This window comes from Manacus candei, unplaced genomic scaffold (assembly GCF_025592945.1).
Source record: "Manacus candei isolate 608988 ecotype Guabito, Panama unplaced genomic scaffold, ASM2559294v1 h1tg000033l, whole genome shotgun sequence".
Lineage (NCBI taxonomy): Eukaryota > Metazoa > Chordata > Aves > Passeriformes > Pipridae > Manacus > Manacus candei.
Genome location: NW_026138081.1, coordinates 8,647,914 through 8,665,217, shown reverse-complemented (window position 1 = coordinate 8,665,217; position 17,304 = coordinate 8,647,914). Strand labels below are relative to the sequence as shown.

At 39.6% G+C, this 17,304-nt stretch overlaps 1 protein-coding gene across 1 annotated transcript in view; it reads right to left on the bottom strand.

The window, feature by feature from the left end:
• LTK (leukocyte receptor tyrosine kinase) overlaps positions 1-8,704 on the bottom strand; it is a 93,090-nt gene extending 84,386 nt beyond the window's left edge. The window contains exon 1 of the mRNA XM_051791354.1: positions 8,461-8,704. Coding sequence (XP_051647314.1) covers positions 8,461-8,701 — 241 coding nt within the window. The 5' untranslated portion in view covers positions 8,702-8,704. The remainder of the gene's footprint in view (positions 1-8,460) is intronic.
• Positions 8,705-17,304: the final 8,600 nt, after the last annotated feature.

Here is a 17,304-nt window from a genome sequence, read left to right as displayed (position 1 = left end):
GTATAGTGATGTTTTTGATATTGCTGAGCAGTGCTCACACAGGACTAAGGCTTTTTCTGCTTTTTGTACTGTCACGCTGGCAAGGAAGCTGTGGGTGCATGGGAAACTGGGAGGAGAAAAAGCTGGGATAACTGACCCAAACTGACCAAAGGGATATTCCATACCATATGACATCATGCTCAGTATATAAAGTATAAATAGGAGTAAAAAGGAAGGAGAAGGGGGCAGGGAAGATGTTTGGAGTGGTGGCATTTTTCTTCTCAAGTAGCTCTTACTTATGATGGGGCTCTGCTCTCCTGGAGATGGCTGAACACCTGCCTGCCCATGGGAAGCAATGGATTAATTCCTTGTTTTGTTTTTTTTTGCATGTGTGGCATTTGCTTTCCCTATTAAACTGTCTTTATTTTAACCCATGGGTTTTCTAGTTTTTACCCTTCCAAATCACTCCCCCATCCCACTAGTGGGGGAGCAAGCAAGCAACTGTGTGGGGCTCGGCTGCTGCCTGGGGTTAAACCATGATTACTTGACATAAATTACCCCCCACCATTCTCTGCAGAGGAATGTCAGTAACACTATTAATTGGGCTGTTGCTTCTGGTCAATCTTCCTTCTTGCAGCCCCAAAGCAGTTTCTCTCAGTAATAAAACAACTTCTCTAGCTTACTACGCAAGTACCTTAGTACAGAAGTGATTGTAATTTCTGATGAAGCTTAATTGAAAAATAACCCTTGGCTGGATTAAAATAGGTGATAGCCTATAGAGTCACATGACACACAAACCCCTGCAAAATTGTGATCTATATATAAAATACGTAATTAAAATATTATCACAAACAATCACAAGTAATCCCTGAGAACTGAGGAGCTTTGGATAGCTGCACCTAATGAGGAAAGTGGGAAAGACAACTTGTTTAAAGCAAAGGGGTTTTCCACATCCTTTCAAATTCTAAAAAAATAAAAAAAAATAATTCTCTCTCAAGAAAAAAAGAATCAAAACCCCCAAACCAAAAACCCCACCAGATTTTTCCTTTAATTAATTTTCAAACATATATATATGCATAGGAAGGCACACAAGAGAGGAGAAAAAACGTATGGGATCAAAATAGAAAGGTAAGAAATAAAAAAAGCTATACCCTGTCCAAAATCTATCAGCAAATAAAAAATGAAAATAGCTTATAGAGGGGAAGCAAAATGTTTGTGTCTAGAGTCAGCGCTTATAACTAATTTGCAAGGTTATTTTTTGCAATTTCTACTGACTTTCTTCTCTAGGACTGCAACAGACTGACAAATATAAACTGTCAAACTCTGGGACAGTTTAAACTCTGTTAAGAGTCTGATAGATCTTGAAGGTTCAGGAGGTATGTGGGACTTCAGGAAAGCTGGAAAAAATAGTGATGACTATGCTATCAGGGCTTATAAAATTCATGAAGTACAGTGTCTCATTAAACTCTAGGTATTAAACTAGAGTTAGCCTGCATGGGGTTAAAGAAAGTTTCTTTTGGAGATTTTAAATACTATTTGGGCTCCTGCAGTGACTATAAACACAGAAAATGTTCCTGTTGTGAATTACATACTTTAAAAGTGTTACTCAGGTGAAAAAATCTGAACTCCAGCACAATACACATCAGAATGCCACACAGAAAACTCTAAAAACATGTTAAAGACCATGAAAATGTCAAGCAGTCATGCTTTTCTACGGTTCTATTTGCTAAAGTCAAAGTAGTAAATAGGTTTTAATCACCCAGAGCTCAGTAGGGAAAAAAACTATAGATAGCAGATACTTGGAAAATTAAAACTGCAGTGAAAACAGACAACAGAAACAGAAAATGAAAAAAAAAATCAAGCTAAGGTATTAGAAGTGTGTAAGCATAATCATCCATGCTCCTTACATTGTCTAAAATATTAGTCAAGGCATCAGGGTCTGCAAAACTGCCAAATGAATTATCCAGTAAAGCAAAGCAGTTGTTCAGTTCAATTCCAGTTTGAATTCAGTTTTGCCTGAGGTTGCTCAAGTTCAGGTTGACAGCTGCTAACCCTTTTTTTGGTAATCCAAAACCACACTGGCTGGGTTCCTGGTCTCCACTGGAAAAGAGTTCCTCCATCCTGCTCCTCTGTCCAGATCTGGCCACCTCCTATCCTCTCTGTACATCCCCACAGTTTCCTCCTGCTCCCTAAGGCCAGGAAAGCAGAGCAGATATTGTGAGGCAGAGCTACAAAGGGAAGAGCCCAAGTGCTCGAGAGTTCACCCTCAGCACATAGAAAAAGGTCTTGGTCACAGCTGCAGAGCCACCCAAATGAGTTCTGCATTACTGCAGGGAAGCAGGTGCTTCCAACATCATCTCTGCTGTGGGAAGTGTGATTTCAGTGAATTGTGACTCTTAACCACTAAGCTATCCAGCTTAGTTCTCATTGAAGTTCCAATACGACTGCTATTATTCGGTCAGTTCTGATTCAAGGCAAGAAAAAAGTTCGAGTCTGGGTTTCTTTTGGCTCCTGGATAGCATAAAAACTCATCAAGACAACGTATGAACAGTCACTTCTCATCTCAATCTGCACTTGATTCTCTGCAACAAAACACCATCACATCCCTTCAGGTCACTTCCCAGTGTCGCTCTCACTCCGTTACTTTATCACTCCTATATTTTTAGTATATAAATATGTATCACCATAAACATAGACACAGAGGTGTGGATGCTCTAATCCCAGAAAGTTTGGCTGTTTATGCCTTCAAACACATGCTGTGCTACAAACTGGGGAAAAAAAAAACAAAACAAAGACCTAACTGAGCAACAGAAATGCATGAATAAATGCATCATTCTTGGCTGATAAACCAAAGCTTATGGGATTTCAGACACCAATTAGCTGAAAATCTGTGACGTCTTATTAAAAGACACGGTTCTCCCATCAGACAGGGCAAAAGTTAAGCTGAGTCGCAAGGATAAATCTGTGCTTTTGAAAAGACTTCACTTTTAATTCTATAATTCTCTACTTCGGTCTCATTCTTGACTACCCCTAACTCTACTGAACTGCTATACAGTAGCTTTTTTAACTCAATCTGTGCCATTGTCAGGGAGGTTTTTACCTTTGTATAGAATAGAATAGCTCAGCTGGAAGGGACCTACAACAATCAGGTAGTCCAACTGCCTAAAATAAAGTGAGCTGGAACTATTAACAAGTTTTTAACTGACAAGTGGAGAATTGTGTAAAATTTCATGTTTTTCCAGCCAGCCTTATGTTAAAGAGCACATATAGAAAACCAACCTGAAATTCTCCTAGAAAGACAAAACTTGGCCTGTGGGTTAGCATCTCCCTGAAATTCTGAGGTCTTTATTTACTCAGTACGTATGACAGAGTTGCTTTTTCTGGGTGAGGAAGACTAGAATGTCACCTCTGTTACCTTTTATGTAATTTCCCTCTGGTTTCATTACTGCTTGGGGTTCCAGTTGTGCTGGTATGATGCACATTGGGAGAAGCTGCAGTGTGGAGGTACACCACCTTGAGAAAAGCTCTTAGAAACAGCACATGTTTCTAACAGGAAGGCAAAATGCTTCTGTGACATCCTGTCAAGTGCCTGAGAGCTGTAGTCCTTTAGACTTTGCAGAGACCTGGGGAGGTCTTGATGCCACATTTACTCAATAACCCCTCGAGCTTCCCTCTTGCATATCCAGCATAAAATGGCAGGAACCTGACATTCCCCAGGCACAGACCCTCCAGCCACTAATGATGCTGAACCAGTCACAATCTGAAACAAAGGTTCTACGTGCTCCTCCTGCAACACATAACACATTGGTGTGATCTGTCACCACTCTCATAAGAGAGCTCAGTTCTCCCTATGCACTCAGAGCACATCTGTCAGACCAGCTGTAAGTCACCTCTTATCAAACATTACAGCTCACCGTTTTTCCAAGCTGGCCTGCTCTCCTACCTGCCACAGGTTTCATCTTTATGTACACCATGTCCTGCTGATAGCAGGCCACATCAAAACACTGGGTTTGTTACATGCCAGAGGAGGAGAGAAGCAGGGAAGCAATTATCATGGAATGGGAGGAAGAGGAATTGTAAGAGGAAGGACTGATGCTGAGAGACAGGAAAAGACTATACGCCTGATCCAATTAATTAACATAATTAATGTCATTATTTTCCTCCTCTGATTTAAGGATTCAATACAGGAATCATGCTTATCCGTAAGAGTCTCAGATAAAAGTCTCCGGATACAGAAGGCAAGATGTTACCCTGCTGTAACTGTATTCCCATAGAGGTCCATCAATTTGAGTTAACTGTGAACCCTGTGGATTCTTTCCTCTCCATTTATTCCTGGAAAGAGCTCACTTGCCTCTCCTCTCAGCAGCTGCTTTGTGCTGCTTCTTTTACTAAAATTTTGCAAAAAGTTACCTTTTTTCCTTTATTTCTGAGGATCTTGATCCAATATCAAACTACAAACAGTACCGGCCACTGTCTGTATGTACAGTAATGAACATCAGCCTAAGGACAACCACCTCCATGCACAAATCTAAGTACAAATCGGTCTGTGGCACTACAAAATAACTGAGCAGCTTTAATACAAAACAAACAAACAAACCCTCTCACAAGTCAACATAAAAATCTTTCAGAAGCTTTGTAAAATTGCAAAGACCAATACATTTCAGGGAGTGCTGGAGTAGAACAGTTCATATCAAAACAAAACATTTGATATTAAGTCATGTTTTACGCTTTTTAAATAAAGATTTCAGATTTCTGAATGAAAGACTTCTCTAAGCAAAGGTTTGGATTAAAAAAAAAAGGGAATTAAAACAGACTCATTTGAATGTCTCAATATGAACTAACTGTTGCACACAAAAAACAAAATGACCAAACATAACAGCTCAAACTTAGACCACTTTATAAAGCATTTTAGTGTCACCACATCAGCATTTTTCAGTAAAATTAATTCGAGATGAAAATTTCTCTCCAGTCTTGTCAGAGACATCACAGATGTGCTTCTACACTCCAGCACAGCCAGTGTGCACCCTCTCACTCATACAAGCAGGCTGAAGAGAGGGACCTTACTGTTTATCTGTTTAGGTCTCCAGGGGGTGGGAGAGGAATGCTTTTGAAACTTCGCTGGAGTGGGGCATCCTTTTCTCCAACTTTGATCTTACGGATTAATTAGAAACTGTGTAGCTATGTAACACAGACAGGAAGATGGATTTCTGCTATGGCTGATCACAAGACATTGTCTTCAGCTCTAAAGAAACAGCACACATGGTTCACTACCTGACTGCTTCCTTCTCCAACTTAGTCCTCCATCCTGATGTAGTTTACAAATCCCCAGTGTTTGTCTGCATGTGATCCCTTGCTGTGGTATTCCCATATATCTATCATATCCTTCTCCTCTGTATTTCAAAGGGTCCTCAACTTTGTAATGTTTATGACTTAAAAAGAACTGTCATGTTCTTATTTCAAGGCATCCACCCAATCTTTGACTTTCAGTGACAGTCATAGTGCCTTGAATTGCATATCTGGACTGGGCACAGTATATGGAAATACGCTGTCATTTGCACAGTAAAGGACTGTGGATCTAACTCCTAAGAAAAATTTCAAGGATCATTGGGTGCTGTCCTTCTTGGAACCATTTAAGTGAAACCACTACTATACCTGTGTGCTACTTTAACTGAAACAGGTGCAAGAAGAAGAAAATAAGAGAAAAGTTCTTCAATGAAAAGGCAAAAGAGAACACAGGGTACCATCCCTTCCACTCTTGGCATGCTCTTCTCCAGACAAAGGGATACACAAAGCACTAAAGGTTTGTCTAAGTGAGATAGATGCACAGGTTTATTTTAAGTTGGATTATGACAGAATGAGGTACTCCTATATCTTCATGTACATGTGGACTGATTGAACTTGAACCAGTTTATACTCCCTCTACAAAACAAGCCAGCTCAGTTCTGAGAGGCAGACAAAACCAGGGAGAGAAACAAAATGTCTGAGTCTTCTGAAAACTGTTTGTTAGACAGATGCAAGCATCCAGGAATGACATAAGCGTGACCATATTTTTGGAAAGTTGGAAAGGTGTTTTGAGTTTTGCTCAGGATGTATGTTGTACTGTAATTTTGCAAATAGTTTGCTTTCCACATTCAAAAGCAAGAGTATTACACCTGGCCAAGCACAATCCACTTTCTCATAGAAGAGAAAAGGACTGACCTACCCCCTGCATCAGGCTCAAGTAATAGTAAGAAAATCATCCAATATGAAGGTTCAAAGTAGTACCAGGGCTTAAAATAAAAAGAAAACTCTCCCAGATATTCAACCGGTGTCCTCTTTCACTTTCTTTCTAGCCATCTCCTGAGACCTGGGGCTAGAGTGCAACCTCAGCCTCCAAATGATTGTGAAATTTGTTTGACACTGAACAATGCACATCGATGCACTGAGTCCTTTCCTGGTTTTGTTACTACTGGTTTGGGGGTTTTCTTTCTGAGGGTTTTTTTCTGCTGCTGCTCTCTACAACTTTCTTAATTTTCTCGTAGAGTCTTAATTTTCGCACCAAAAGGAGTTCCAATATCCTCCAGTGTTTTGGTGTGCCAAAAATTTTCAATGGATGGGAACTCTGAAATCATCCTTTTATGACAGTGCTCACTAGAAAGGAATATGCCAGCCAGTAAAACAAAAGAGAGAAAAGAGGACCTGCAAATTCCATCATCACTAAGACCTTGGTCTTTCCAAATAAAGAAGAAAATGTAAAGCCACCCCAAGAATATGCTCCAGGAAAAATTCCTCATTGAAAACCACACTAGTGGTTTTCAAAATAATTTCTGTAGAATCTGAAGGCTGACCATAATAGCTCCGTGAGATAAGCAAACTTCATGTGAAGTTTGTGACAGCAGCTACACAGTTAAATGCTCATGCATCCAAGTCTCTCCCTGGGTGATTGAGATTATTTTTGGCAGAAGACTGGACAGAGATTGTAAAATGTACGTTTATTTTCATTTAGCTCTTTACTTGTTCTCTCTGAAACACACCCTTTTTTTACCTCTTTTCTAATACAGTCATGCTTCATATCACAGACTTGGATACACAGCAAATATAAATATATATATTCCTTACATTAACCTTACTTGCATGTTGAAAGTCATTCCACCAAAAACATTGGGATGAAATTTTTTAGTTCCTGATGAGATCACATGCCATGAAAGCTGAGGCTATGGGGACATACAGCTCTGCTTGCATGAGGTACACTTGTCCTGGGACCCTTTGAGAGTAAAGCAACTTCCATCATCCCAATAGGAATAACAGGCCAGAAGAAGGCTGCAATTAAAACCTCTGTGCTATGCCTTGGCATACAATTGTCAATAGAAATAAATTATGAAATCTGATTAAAAACTGATGTCTCAATGTGTCTTCATATAAAAGTAAATATATACAAGTGCATCATTTAGCCAGAGAGAGAATTTCACTACACTAGAAAGAGCTAGCTGTAGAGCCCAACAACCTGTTTGCTTTTCCTCCTTTCCTGCCTGAAAGTTATATTATTTGTTACACTGAGAAATACAGAAGTGTCTCCTGATCCTTGTCAAAGGGTCAAGTTGTAGTCCCTGTCTCTGCACTGGGCATACTACCATAACTGCAGCTCTCTGAAAAGTTCAGCATGTTTTGATACAGGTTTTCTCTCCTGATTTTCATAATGAGTTTTCTTGCCACTGTGCACATATAGTAAATGTGTCCCACTCCTACCTTCTTCTCCCATCATTGCTTGTGTGCATGCTGCCACTTCACAACTTCTCTCCTTTTACTGCAGCTTCCCTCCTATTATCTCCCTCCTCTCTTGCTGTTCTTTCATTTCTCTTGTTGTGTTTCAGAACCAAAGCTGACAGTGACAAACAGAGCAGCACAAAGATTCTTTCAAAACTCAACCTGAGCACCACTTTCTAGGTGGGAGCTCATAACTCCATCTTTCATACTCCCAATCTCTTCTTCTCCCTTCATCTGTGTCCCTCATCTCTCTCCTTAGATGAAGCATCCTCTCCAAACTACGCCTTTTCCTGTAAGCGACCTTCACTACTCTGCAGCTTTACTTTCACCCACCTTTCTGAAATAGTCCCAAAGAAAACCATCCAGTAACCGGAGAAGCAAAACAGTCCTGGGTTATAGCTGTTAGTTTCATGCTGAACCCTTGTACAATGACATTGTCTGCCTCCAGCCTCGGAGCCTCAACAGCATCTGCCTTTCTAAAACTACAGATCACCTATTCATTTCATTGAACAAAATTTACTTAGAATCAACAACCATCAAGATTTTTCTTCCCACTTTATGTGTGTTTCATGCCAGTACTTTCTCTCCCCATCCCCCTTTCTCCCCCACTGTTCTGAAAATAATGCTTTTCGGGTTTAAAGGCAAAAGGGAAGGGGCAATGAAATAAGTCTGAGTCTCTGGGTATAAGAGGGACTTTGCATCATAAGGAGATGATGGGAAGAAAAATAAGTTACTTACCCACTATGGTAACACACAGAACCAGCTGTGGGAGCCGCTCCATGGCTCTGCGGGGTGTGGGCTGGTCGCAGCCGGGTGCGGGGCTCCGAAGGGGACGTGCCAGGCTCTTCCTGTGGGCTCCGCTGGAGCTCTGAGACCGGGCTCGGGCTCCTGCTGCCTTGGAGGAGAATTCCCACCTCCTGCTCGTATGGGTCCTAGAGCCACCCTCCCTTCCTTCCCTCCTCCTCCTCCCGTTTTGCATACCGCTCCTGCACGATCAGCAAATCCACAAGGCAGTTGCTTCAGACATGAACATATCAATCTATAAATTTTTTAGGCATTAGTATTCACCAGAAAAAGCTGAATTCAGCATCTTACTGGGTTGTTCCTCGTTCTCAGTATTCCCTTGCAGCTGGCTCAATGACACACACTGCTTGGACCAAACTCAGCTCGTGTTTAAGATGATAGAGATGATCCTCTTGGCCTGAAAGTCCATTCACTAACTGCTCTGAAAGAGAAAATTTACACAGCCTAGATACCCACCTTTCTTCTCTTAACTTCACTTATAACCACTTAACTCCTGCACAAGACAGTCTCAGCTGGAGAGACACGCAGCGAGGACCTGGAGCACAGGAAAGCATAGGTACTCCACCTGCAAGCTTGTGCATTCACTCTTCAATCACTTTCCTCGTTAAACTCCTTTTTCTTCTGGTCCATCAGCCCTTCAATTACAGTATTTCACTCTGCCTTCAATTTGTTTGCATGTGGGTTTTTCCTTGAGGGAGAGTTTATTCTAAAATTGCTATTCTTTTTAATAATCAGAATACTCTCTTTCTGATTGATTCTTCACGTGGATACCCTTACTCTAAATAAGGAGTGCTTTGGTACAAATTAGCATAATTTATTCTGGCTGTTGTGAATTTAACAGGTAGTACCCGAGTCTTGAGTACAGTACCATTCATGATGCAGGCACTGGAGAGATTTGGAGCTGACATAAATTAGAACCCTGATAGGTCCAGTGTGTCTGGCACTTCTAAGGCAAAAGCCTGCATTTTATTTTTAATTGTGGTTCATAGATTAGACTAAAAATTTAACTAATTTATTTAACCTTCTGTGAATCTTTCACTGATATCTATGAGAAGTATGCACTGCTCAAGGGTAGAATTTGCTTCTGCACCATAACCATATGTTTGGTGCTACAAATTTGCTCTTTGTTCAGTAATACATTACTATTTTCAAAAGATTTACAGGGGTTTATTTTTGAACACAACCTGGATGATTTGGAAATAAACATCATTCTGAAGTTTCCCTCTATGGCCACATCAATTACAAAAATGTGGTAGTAAGGAAGACAGACAGTATTGGCTTCTTACTAAATTTATATAAACTGTCCCCCAAGCAAAGTAATAGACTAAGACCAGGAAAAAAGAAAAAGAAAAAAGTGTTGCCAGCTTTCCATCACTTCATAAATAACTTTCTTGGCTGAGGCTCTGGGATTGTAAAGCAGGTAATTTTTTTTACTCGAATTGGTAAAAAGTAGGGGCACATCAGGAATTTCTGTGCCTATCTAAACCCTCCCATGAACAGAAATGTAAATAATCTGTATGTGCAAGGAACTGGTAGCAGCAGCAGAACAGACTAAATAACACTGTTTCTGATAATACTCAGTTTTAAAGATATTCAGATTTTCCATGGTTTTCAGTTAGTGCCACAAAGACAGATGAATTCTAAGGCTCATTACAGAAATGTGAGACATTCCATAAGAAAGAGACAGATGCATGTGATGCTTTTAAGCAGAGAGTAAAAGCAGAGGAGAAGGTGACTAATCTCTGACCGACTGTCTCATTGGACAGTTTCAAAAGATTGAGTCCTGGCTCAGGAAAGTAGACCTTGGTCTACTGGAAGGTCCATAATTAATCCTTGGCAAGATAATCCACAACTGTCAAGCAAAGGATGTCACCCAGTCCAAACAAAAACTTTTTTAGGGACTCAAAGCTTTTAAAGATACATGGATAAACAGGTGTTTCACAATGAAAAACATAAGAAGATATACAGAGTATGAAAACAACAGAAGACAGAACAATGCCCATCATTTGAAAATAGGGGCAGGTACTACAAGCAAGTGCCACTCACCAACAGTTTGCAAGTGATGCAGGAGCATGTTCAACAATAACAAGAGAATGGCAGCAACACCACTAATGCAGAGGAAATCTCTGCAGAGGTAATTAGGAGCAATGGACAATGCTGCATCATCAGAAAACTGAACTGCTAGTCCAGAAGCAACTGTGACAATTACAAGCTTTTAAACTCTGTACTTATGTACAAGCTAGAGCACTACCAGAATCTGGATACTAGCAATTGAAAATAAATGATCTTAAATAATGATACCATTTTTGGCTGAGGAACACAGGAACAACATATTGGAGTCCAGGAGAGGGAAGCAGATTTGCTTATCCTATTCTTATATTCTTCTGAGGGCATCCATTGTTGCAAACACAATAGAGAGGGCTGCACAGAACTTTGATCTAAACCTGTAACATTTCAAAAACATTTGGAATGTGGTTGCAAGACAAGCTCCTACCATGCTACCAAGAAAATGCCTCAGAACTGAAGGGAGATGAGGCACTTAGCCACAAAGGAAGCAGAGCTCCAGCAGTGAGGGTCTAGTCACTGCCAGCAAAAAAGCTGGAGTTTTCACTTACATGTACTCTCAGGGGACAAAAATTATAAACAGTGAGAAATATTTCTCACGCACAACAAGAAAGCATTGTTGTGGTGATTGATTGCAAATGCATTTCTACATGGGACACAAGGCAAGGCAAATGTTCACCTAGCTCCAATGCCTTCTTTGGGAGATACTGTTCTCTTTTGGACTGCACACTGCACAGAAAGATAAAGCACATTTTTGATAGACTATCCAGTACGAAAGTCTGTATAATGACATTTTGATCTAAGAAAAATATGAGAAAAATGCAGCCAGAGATCTCATAAACCTTGCATGAAAAACAAGATATAGGGCAAAAGATAAAAAAAAATTCCTTATAATGGAAATAATATCCAGCAGAGCAAGGTGAATGTAGTGAGATGATACAGTCTGGGCATATTAAGATGAAGGAGTACAGACTTGTTTGAAATATAAGGTATATAAAGAAATTTGTGCTCAGTCAACCCACCTCAGCATCCTGAATGCTGCTCTACAAAACTGTTTAACAGACATAGCATTTGACTGTTACAAAAACATCTGGAAATTTGAAGACATTAACCAAAGATGTCTCAGTCACCAAGATGGTATCTAAGCACAAAACTAGGTTGTCATTGGATTCTTCTACTGAGAATATTGATAATTTTTAAAAGTTCTATAGTCAAACTTTGAGAACAGTCACTTACCCATAAAACAAATTAGTATACATAAATAAAGAAAGAAGTTTTGGCTTTACTCCATAGCCATTAAAGCTTCATGTCTTCACGCATGGAAGAGCTATGTGAGCTACAACTAATCATAAAACTCTTTAGAGCCTAAGGGACCTGGAAATTCTCAGCCTAACCTTTCCCACAAGGAAAATGGCTACAGAAGTGTTTTGGTTTCAAATATATTATTTCAATGTTCCATAAAAACTAAGCAAGATCTGATGATGGTTAGACACATGGTCTCTGGAGTACTTTACAAAGGAACTACGAAGAAAAAATATCCAGAACTAGATTTTATATCTGTTGCACACATAAGCTATTTAAGAAAAAGTATCTATCTGGTATCAGACAAAATGTGGACTTTCATTGCTGCAGATATTGCTGTGGGCAAGACCCCACAAAAAGTGGAGCCAGTGCCACAGATAAGACTAGTTACACCAAATGGAGCATAATAGCTAATAGACAGGCTTCACCCCTTAAAATTATAATAGGTTAAGAAGGGTTAAATTTAATTGCTAAGTGTGACTTGGTTTCAATGCAAATTAAATCCTCAGACATCAGAGGAAAAAAGTGTTTAAAAAGACATACACAGATTCATTTATAGGTTTAAAATCTAAAAGTAGCACCAATTATATTTTACACCAGCATCACATAAGCGGCAAGTTTGAGGACATTGTTGTCATGCTTGTGGCATAGGGCAGAAAGAGAGGCAAAGATGTAGGTGTGTAAGGAGGGAAAAAAATATAATGCCCTAGAGCAAAGTAGGTATTTGCCACTGCTGCTGGAAGCAAACAAACTTATTTGTGTCCTAGACTATCAAATTCATACCTATATAGAAGAAAATATATCTAAGAAGTCATTTGTGCATGTCACTACTACCCTTGCTGCATTTTAGAGTACCTGCATTAGTAATGTCTGACAACAGGACAACTTTAATGAACACGAGATTTAGCAGTTTGCAGCGAAGTACGTACGAGACATGTCACTACAAGTCCCCATTATTACCAGTACAACAGGTCAGTAGAAAGCAGTGTCAAAATAATAAAGCACCTGCTGATGAAAAATTATACGGGCCATACTCAGCCCTGTTAAATCAGAGCATGGCACCAGCAAACCATGGCTTGTCATTTGCTGATATTTCATTCAATGGAAAATGGAATAGGAGAGTGCCTGTGCTACTAGAAATGGATTTCAAGAGCCCTTGGGGACTTGTAGCTATCTGAGGAAACAGCTGAGGAAAAATAGTAATCCAAAAATGACTTGGAATACCTGGAGCTCCTGCCATTTGCCCAAAACAGAAAACTCATAACTGTGAAAACAAAACAACAGAATGGAAGCCAAGACAGTTTGAAAGTCACAGGAGTGTGTCACACAAGAAAAGGCACCCTGTGAGTCAGTTGCTGTGTAACATTCCCAGGAAATTGCACTTTCTGAACTGCCTGCTGCGTACAATTAGAATTAGTGACCTCATCTGACAACATATATGACCACAACTTACTAAGAGCCTATGGATGCAAAAGCATTTTTCTTTCAATAGCACCCTAAGCTCGCAGACACCTGAATGACTCACAGTTTCTTACTGAAATCTTGGGTTTAAATCACAAATCACTTCCCACAGCAGTGACTGGACATCTGCTCTTGCAGCAACATCATAAGAAGGCACTTGATGTTTCCTATAAGCGCCTGATGTCATCTAGTACAGAAACCAGGTACGAGGGATATCTGGAGTTCAGTGAAGTATCACAGTCTAGCCACAGAACAACTCTTCATTGAGCCACAAAGGGGTTGAAAGAGTTGCATGGGAATCAATATGTAACCTTTTAGCAAACCAAGACACCACTTCACTTGTTGTTTTCACCACCTGCCTCATTTCCCCTCCTCTTTGATCTATTTCAGCTCCACTTCTGCTTGCATCCTATTATATCTTTACTTCCAGCTGCTCTTTCTGACCCTCTAGGTTAAGAAACAGAGTCTTTTCAATGATTCAGCAGCCCTAAACAGGCTTGATTTATTCCCTATTCCTTATTCATCCTATCTGCATTTTTTGGAAGCAGAAGATAGGAAAATCTCCTGTTAGGCCTGCATGGAGTTTTCTGCCTTTTACTGCTAAACAACACCTCTCCTTTAGAAGCAACAGGAAGCTGTAGTTCCACTGCTCTGAAACAGATGCCTTAAAGAGCATAATTTCTCAGTATGACTTAGTTTAAAAAAAAGAAAAAGTTCAAGCTCTTGAACTTCTCCCAGAGGCTTCAGACTTTTAGGAGTTATATGACCACCTGATGTTTATACAACAGTCTCTTCCAAACAAGATAGAGATAAACAAAACAGTGTAAGGTCCCTGTACCCATACAAAGTTCATCTGTAGTCATAAGGTAACATAAACTGCGTTCTGGTTCCTGAACATCCATCTCCTTCCCTGCACAGGGCAGCAGAGCTCCCATAGAGTGTCTAGATATATCATTTTTGTTTCTTTCAAATTTACATTGATTTTCCACAGGAGACTCCCTCACATGGCTACCAGCTGGAATATGATGACAACCAGTCTAATGAGGTAGCTTGTAAATTCGCAACCTTCGATTGCTATTTATGCTACCTGGACAAGCCTGCAGATCAAATCCAATCATGTTAACGGAGACATAAATTAAAATTGAACATGCAGAGGAGGTGGATAACCTTCTAGATTCCAGGCCAAATAGAAAGAAATGGATCCCCAAACTGGGAGCCCCTGATATAGGAGGACACTTGATCGCCCCTAAGAAGTTCAGTTGGAAAAAAACAGCTGCAAATTAAAGATTTCCTAAAGGCTTTTTTTGGTAGCTACTTTAAAGTAAAGGAAGTTTACCATAAAATCATCTATAATTGTTCATAAAACAATCTATAATTATTCATATAGATTACTGTAGTGGGAAATTATATGTGTTTTCCTCTGAGATTCATCAATAACAAAGATTATATACCTTATAGATCAAAACTTTCATATATTGGAGGCAGTAGATTGACTCCTCTTTCTGTTGTTAATGAAATGATTTGCATAAAAGAAGTATTTTTCTCTTCAACCTCTGGTCTTTGAAGGGATACAGTATCATAGTATTTGTGCTAATTTTTTGTCAGCACACAGCTGAAATAGAATAATCCATTATCTCCTTAAGTGTTCTCAAGACAGCAATAGAACTGCATTAAGAGCATATGAAAACGTAAATAATAAGTTAAAATAAAAGGGTATTAATTTTGTCAATTAATTACTGATTATACTGATGAATGTATCTGTGAAAGATCCAACATCATCTACAAATTAATGGACAATAAGAATGAATAATTACTTTCAGCTTAATGCCTAGGACATACATGCAAAGCAAGCAACAGGTAAGCCATCATTTTTTCTTGAAAACTGTGCAGCTAGATACTATGCCATATTTTCTCACCAAAAGATTGTCAGAGATTTCAATCTGACAGCCTTACATACGTGAAGAAGCTGAGGCATGTCCCTGAAGATGGTAATCTTTATACCGCACAGTGTAAAAGACAATGAAACACTTCTCAGCAATTAAGAGGTGGGTGAACATTGCTTAGTTGAAATGCTTAAGTTGTTTAAGGATAATGAAAATGAGTAAGAATGGAGAGACTTCTCCACTGATGAATTCTAATTGCTAGTGCTTACTTTTTTTTTTAAGAAAATGCCAAGACCTGCTGTAAAACCATATAAATAAGAAGATAGTGACTAGGGAGTTACTATAAACAAAAGTGGCATTTGAATAGCAACATTAGTCAGGTGGTCTTGTTGACTGATGGATTAGGCAGGTTAAATGAGTTCAAAGAGAATGTGTATTGCATCTTTATTCTCTACAATATAGCCACAAAATTTTATTCATATTCAGAGTCAGTCATTTCTATAAACAGTCATATTACATATTCAAGTAATATCTTTGACACTTTCAGATGATGGGGTACCATCACCCTCCTTAGGTTAATAATTTATTGGCATTTTATGCATGTTTCCAACATTCGAGCATGCTTATCTGTTGTTCCAGCTTTGGATATTCTTGAATTGATTCCGTATGTTACTACTTATGCAGGTAAGTGAATCATAGAATACCAGATTGTAAGGGACCTCAAGAATCATCTGGTCCAAACTTTCTTGGTAAATGCACAATCTAGACAAGATGACCAAATACCCTGTCCAGACAAATCTTAAACAAGTCTGATGTTGGGGAATACACTACTTTCCTGGGGAGATTATGCTAATCCCTGATTGTTCTTGTGAAAAATTTTCCTCTCCTGTCTAATTAGAATGGCCCCAGGAGTAACTTGTACCCATTACCCCTCATCTTTTCCATGCAACTTCTTGTAAAAAGGGAGTTTCCAACTTCTTTGTAGCCACCCTTTAAATACTGGAACATGGTGATAACATCTCCCCTTAACCTTCTTTTCTCAAGGCTGAACAAAGCCAGCTCTCAGCCTTTCCTGATACAGCAGGCTTCCCAATCTTTCGATCATCTTTCTAGACCTTCTCTGGACCCTCTTCAACCTGTCCACCTCTTTTTTTGCATAACAGGGACCAAAACTATTCCATGTGTGGCCTGACAGCCCCCTTTAATGTCTTATTAAAGCCCATGATTTTACTCTCAATATATTCCTTTAGGTCTAATAACACATATGAGATTTGGCTTCAACACTGAAATGCCCACAAAATCCTGCATCACAAGTGATACCACTAAAAAAGTCTAAGCAGCTGCTCTACCCAAACTTTATCAGTTCAGACTTTCTCTGTGAGAATATCAATAGCAAAGTATCAGCAGTAATGCAGACACACAGTAGCTGCTTGCTTGAGTTCATAGAGCTGTGGAAGACTGAGATCCTAAGGGTGTACAAGCTCAGCTTGGAGGCAGACAGCAGAAAGTCTTTGCTCTCTCTCCCTCTTAATTATGAGTCCACCTGCCTGACTGCCTGTCATGACTGAAAAATACATCTGTGTGACTAACCTTTACACACTGGGGTCCAAGGAAAAGCTTTTCTTGCTTGCATCTGGTCATCAGGGACCAAAAGATAGAAAAGGACTTTCAAATTATGGTAGTAAAAAGGGGAGGGAGAGAGAAAAGATTTCATAAACTTGGTGTTCTGAACTGGTCACGTGGCTAAGCGGTTTGTAGTTGTGCATTGTTCTAAGAAATCAAGGCTGATACCAAAATTTTCTGGAAGAATCACTATTAACTTCTGTCATGTCTGAATTCCTCCAGAAATTCTTCTGGTATTTCATTTCTGGGCTATGAGGCAACTACCTGCTTCATTTTAGGTGTGTGGCTCGGTATTTGTAGTCGAGTCATTAGTGCTCAATCTGCTGCAATGTCATCATGTGCACAGTTATGCCAAGGGACAGATGTGGCAGATGATCAGTATTCACAGTTTACTTCCCTGAGGATCAACATGAAGCCCAGTAGAAAGTAGTGAGGGCTTACTTAT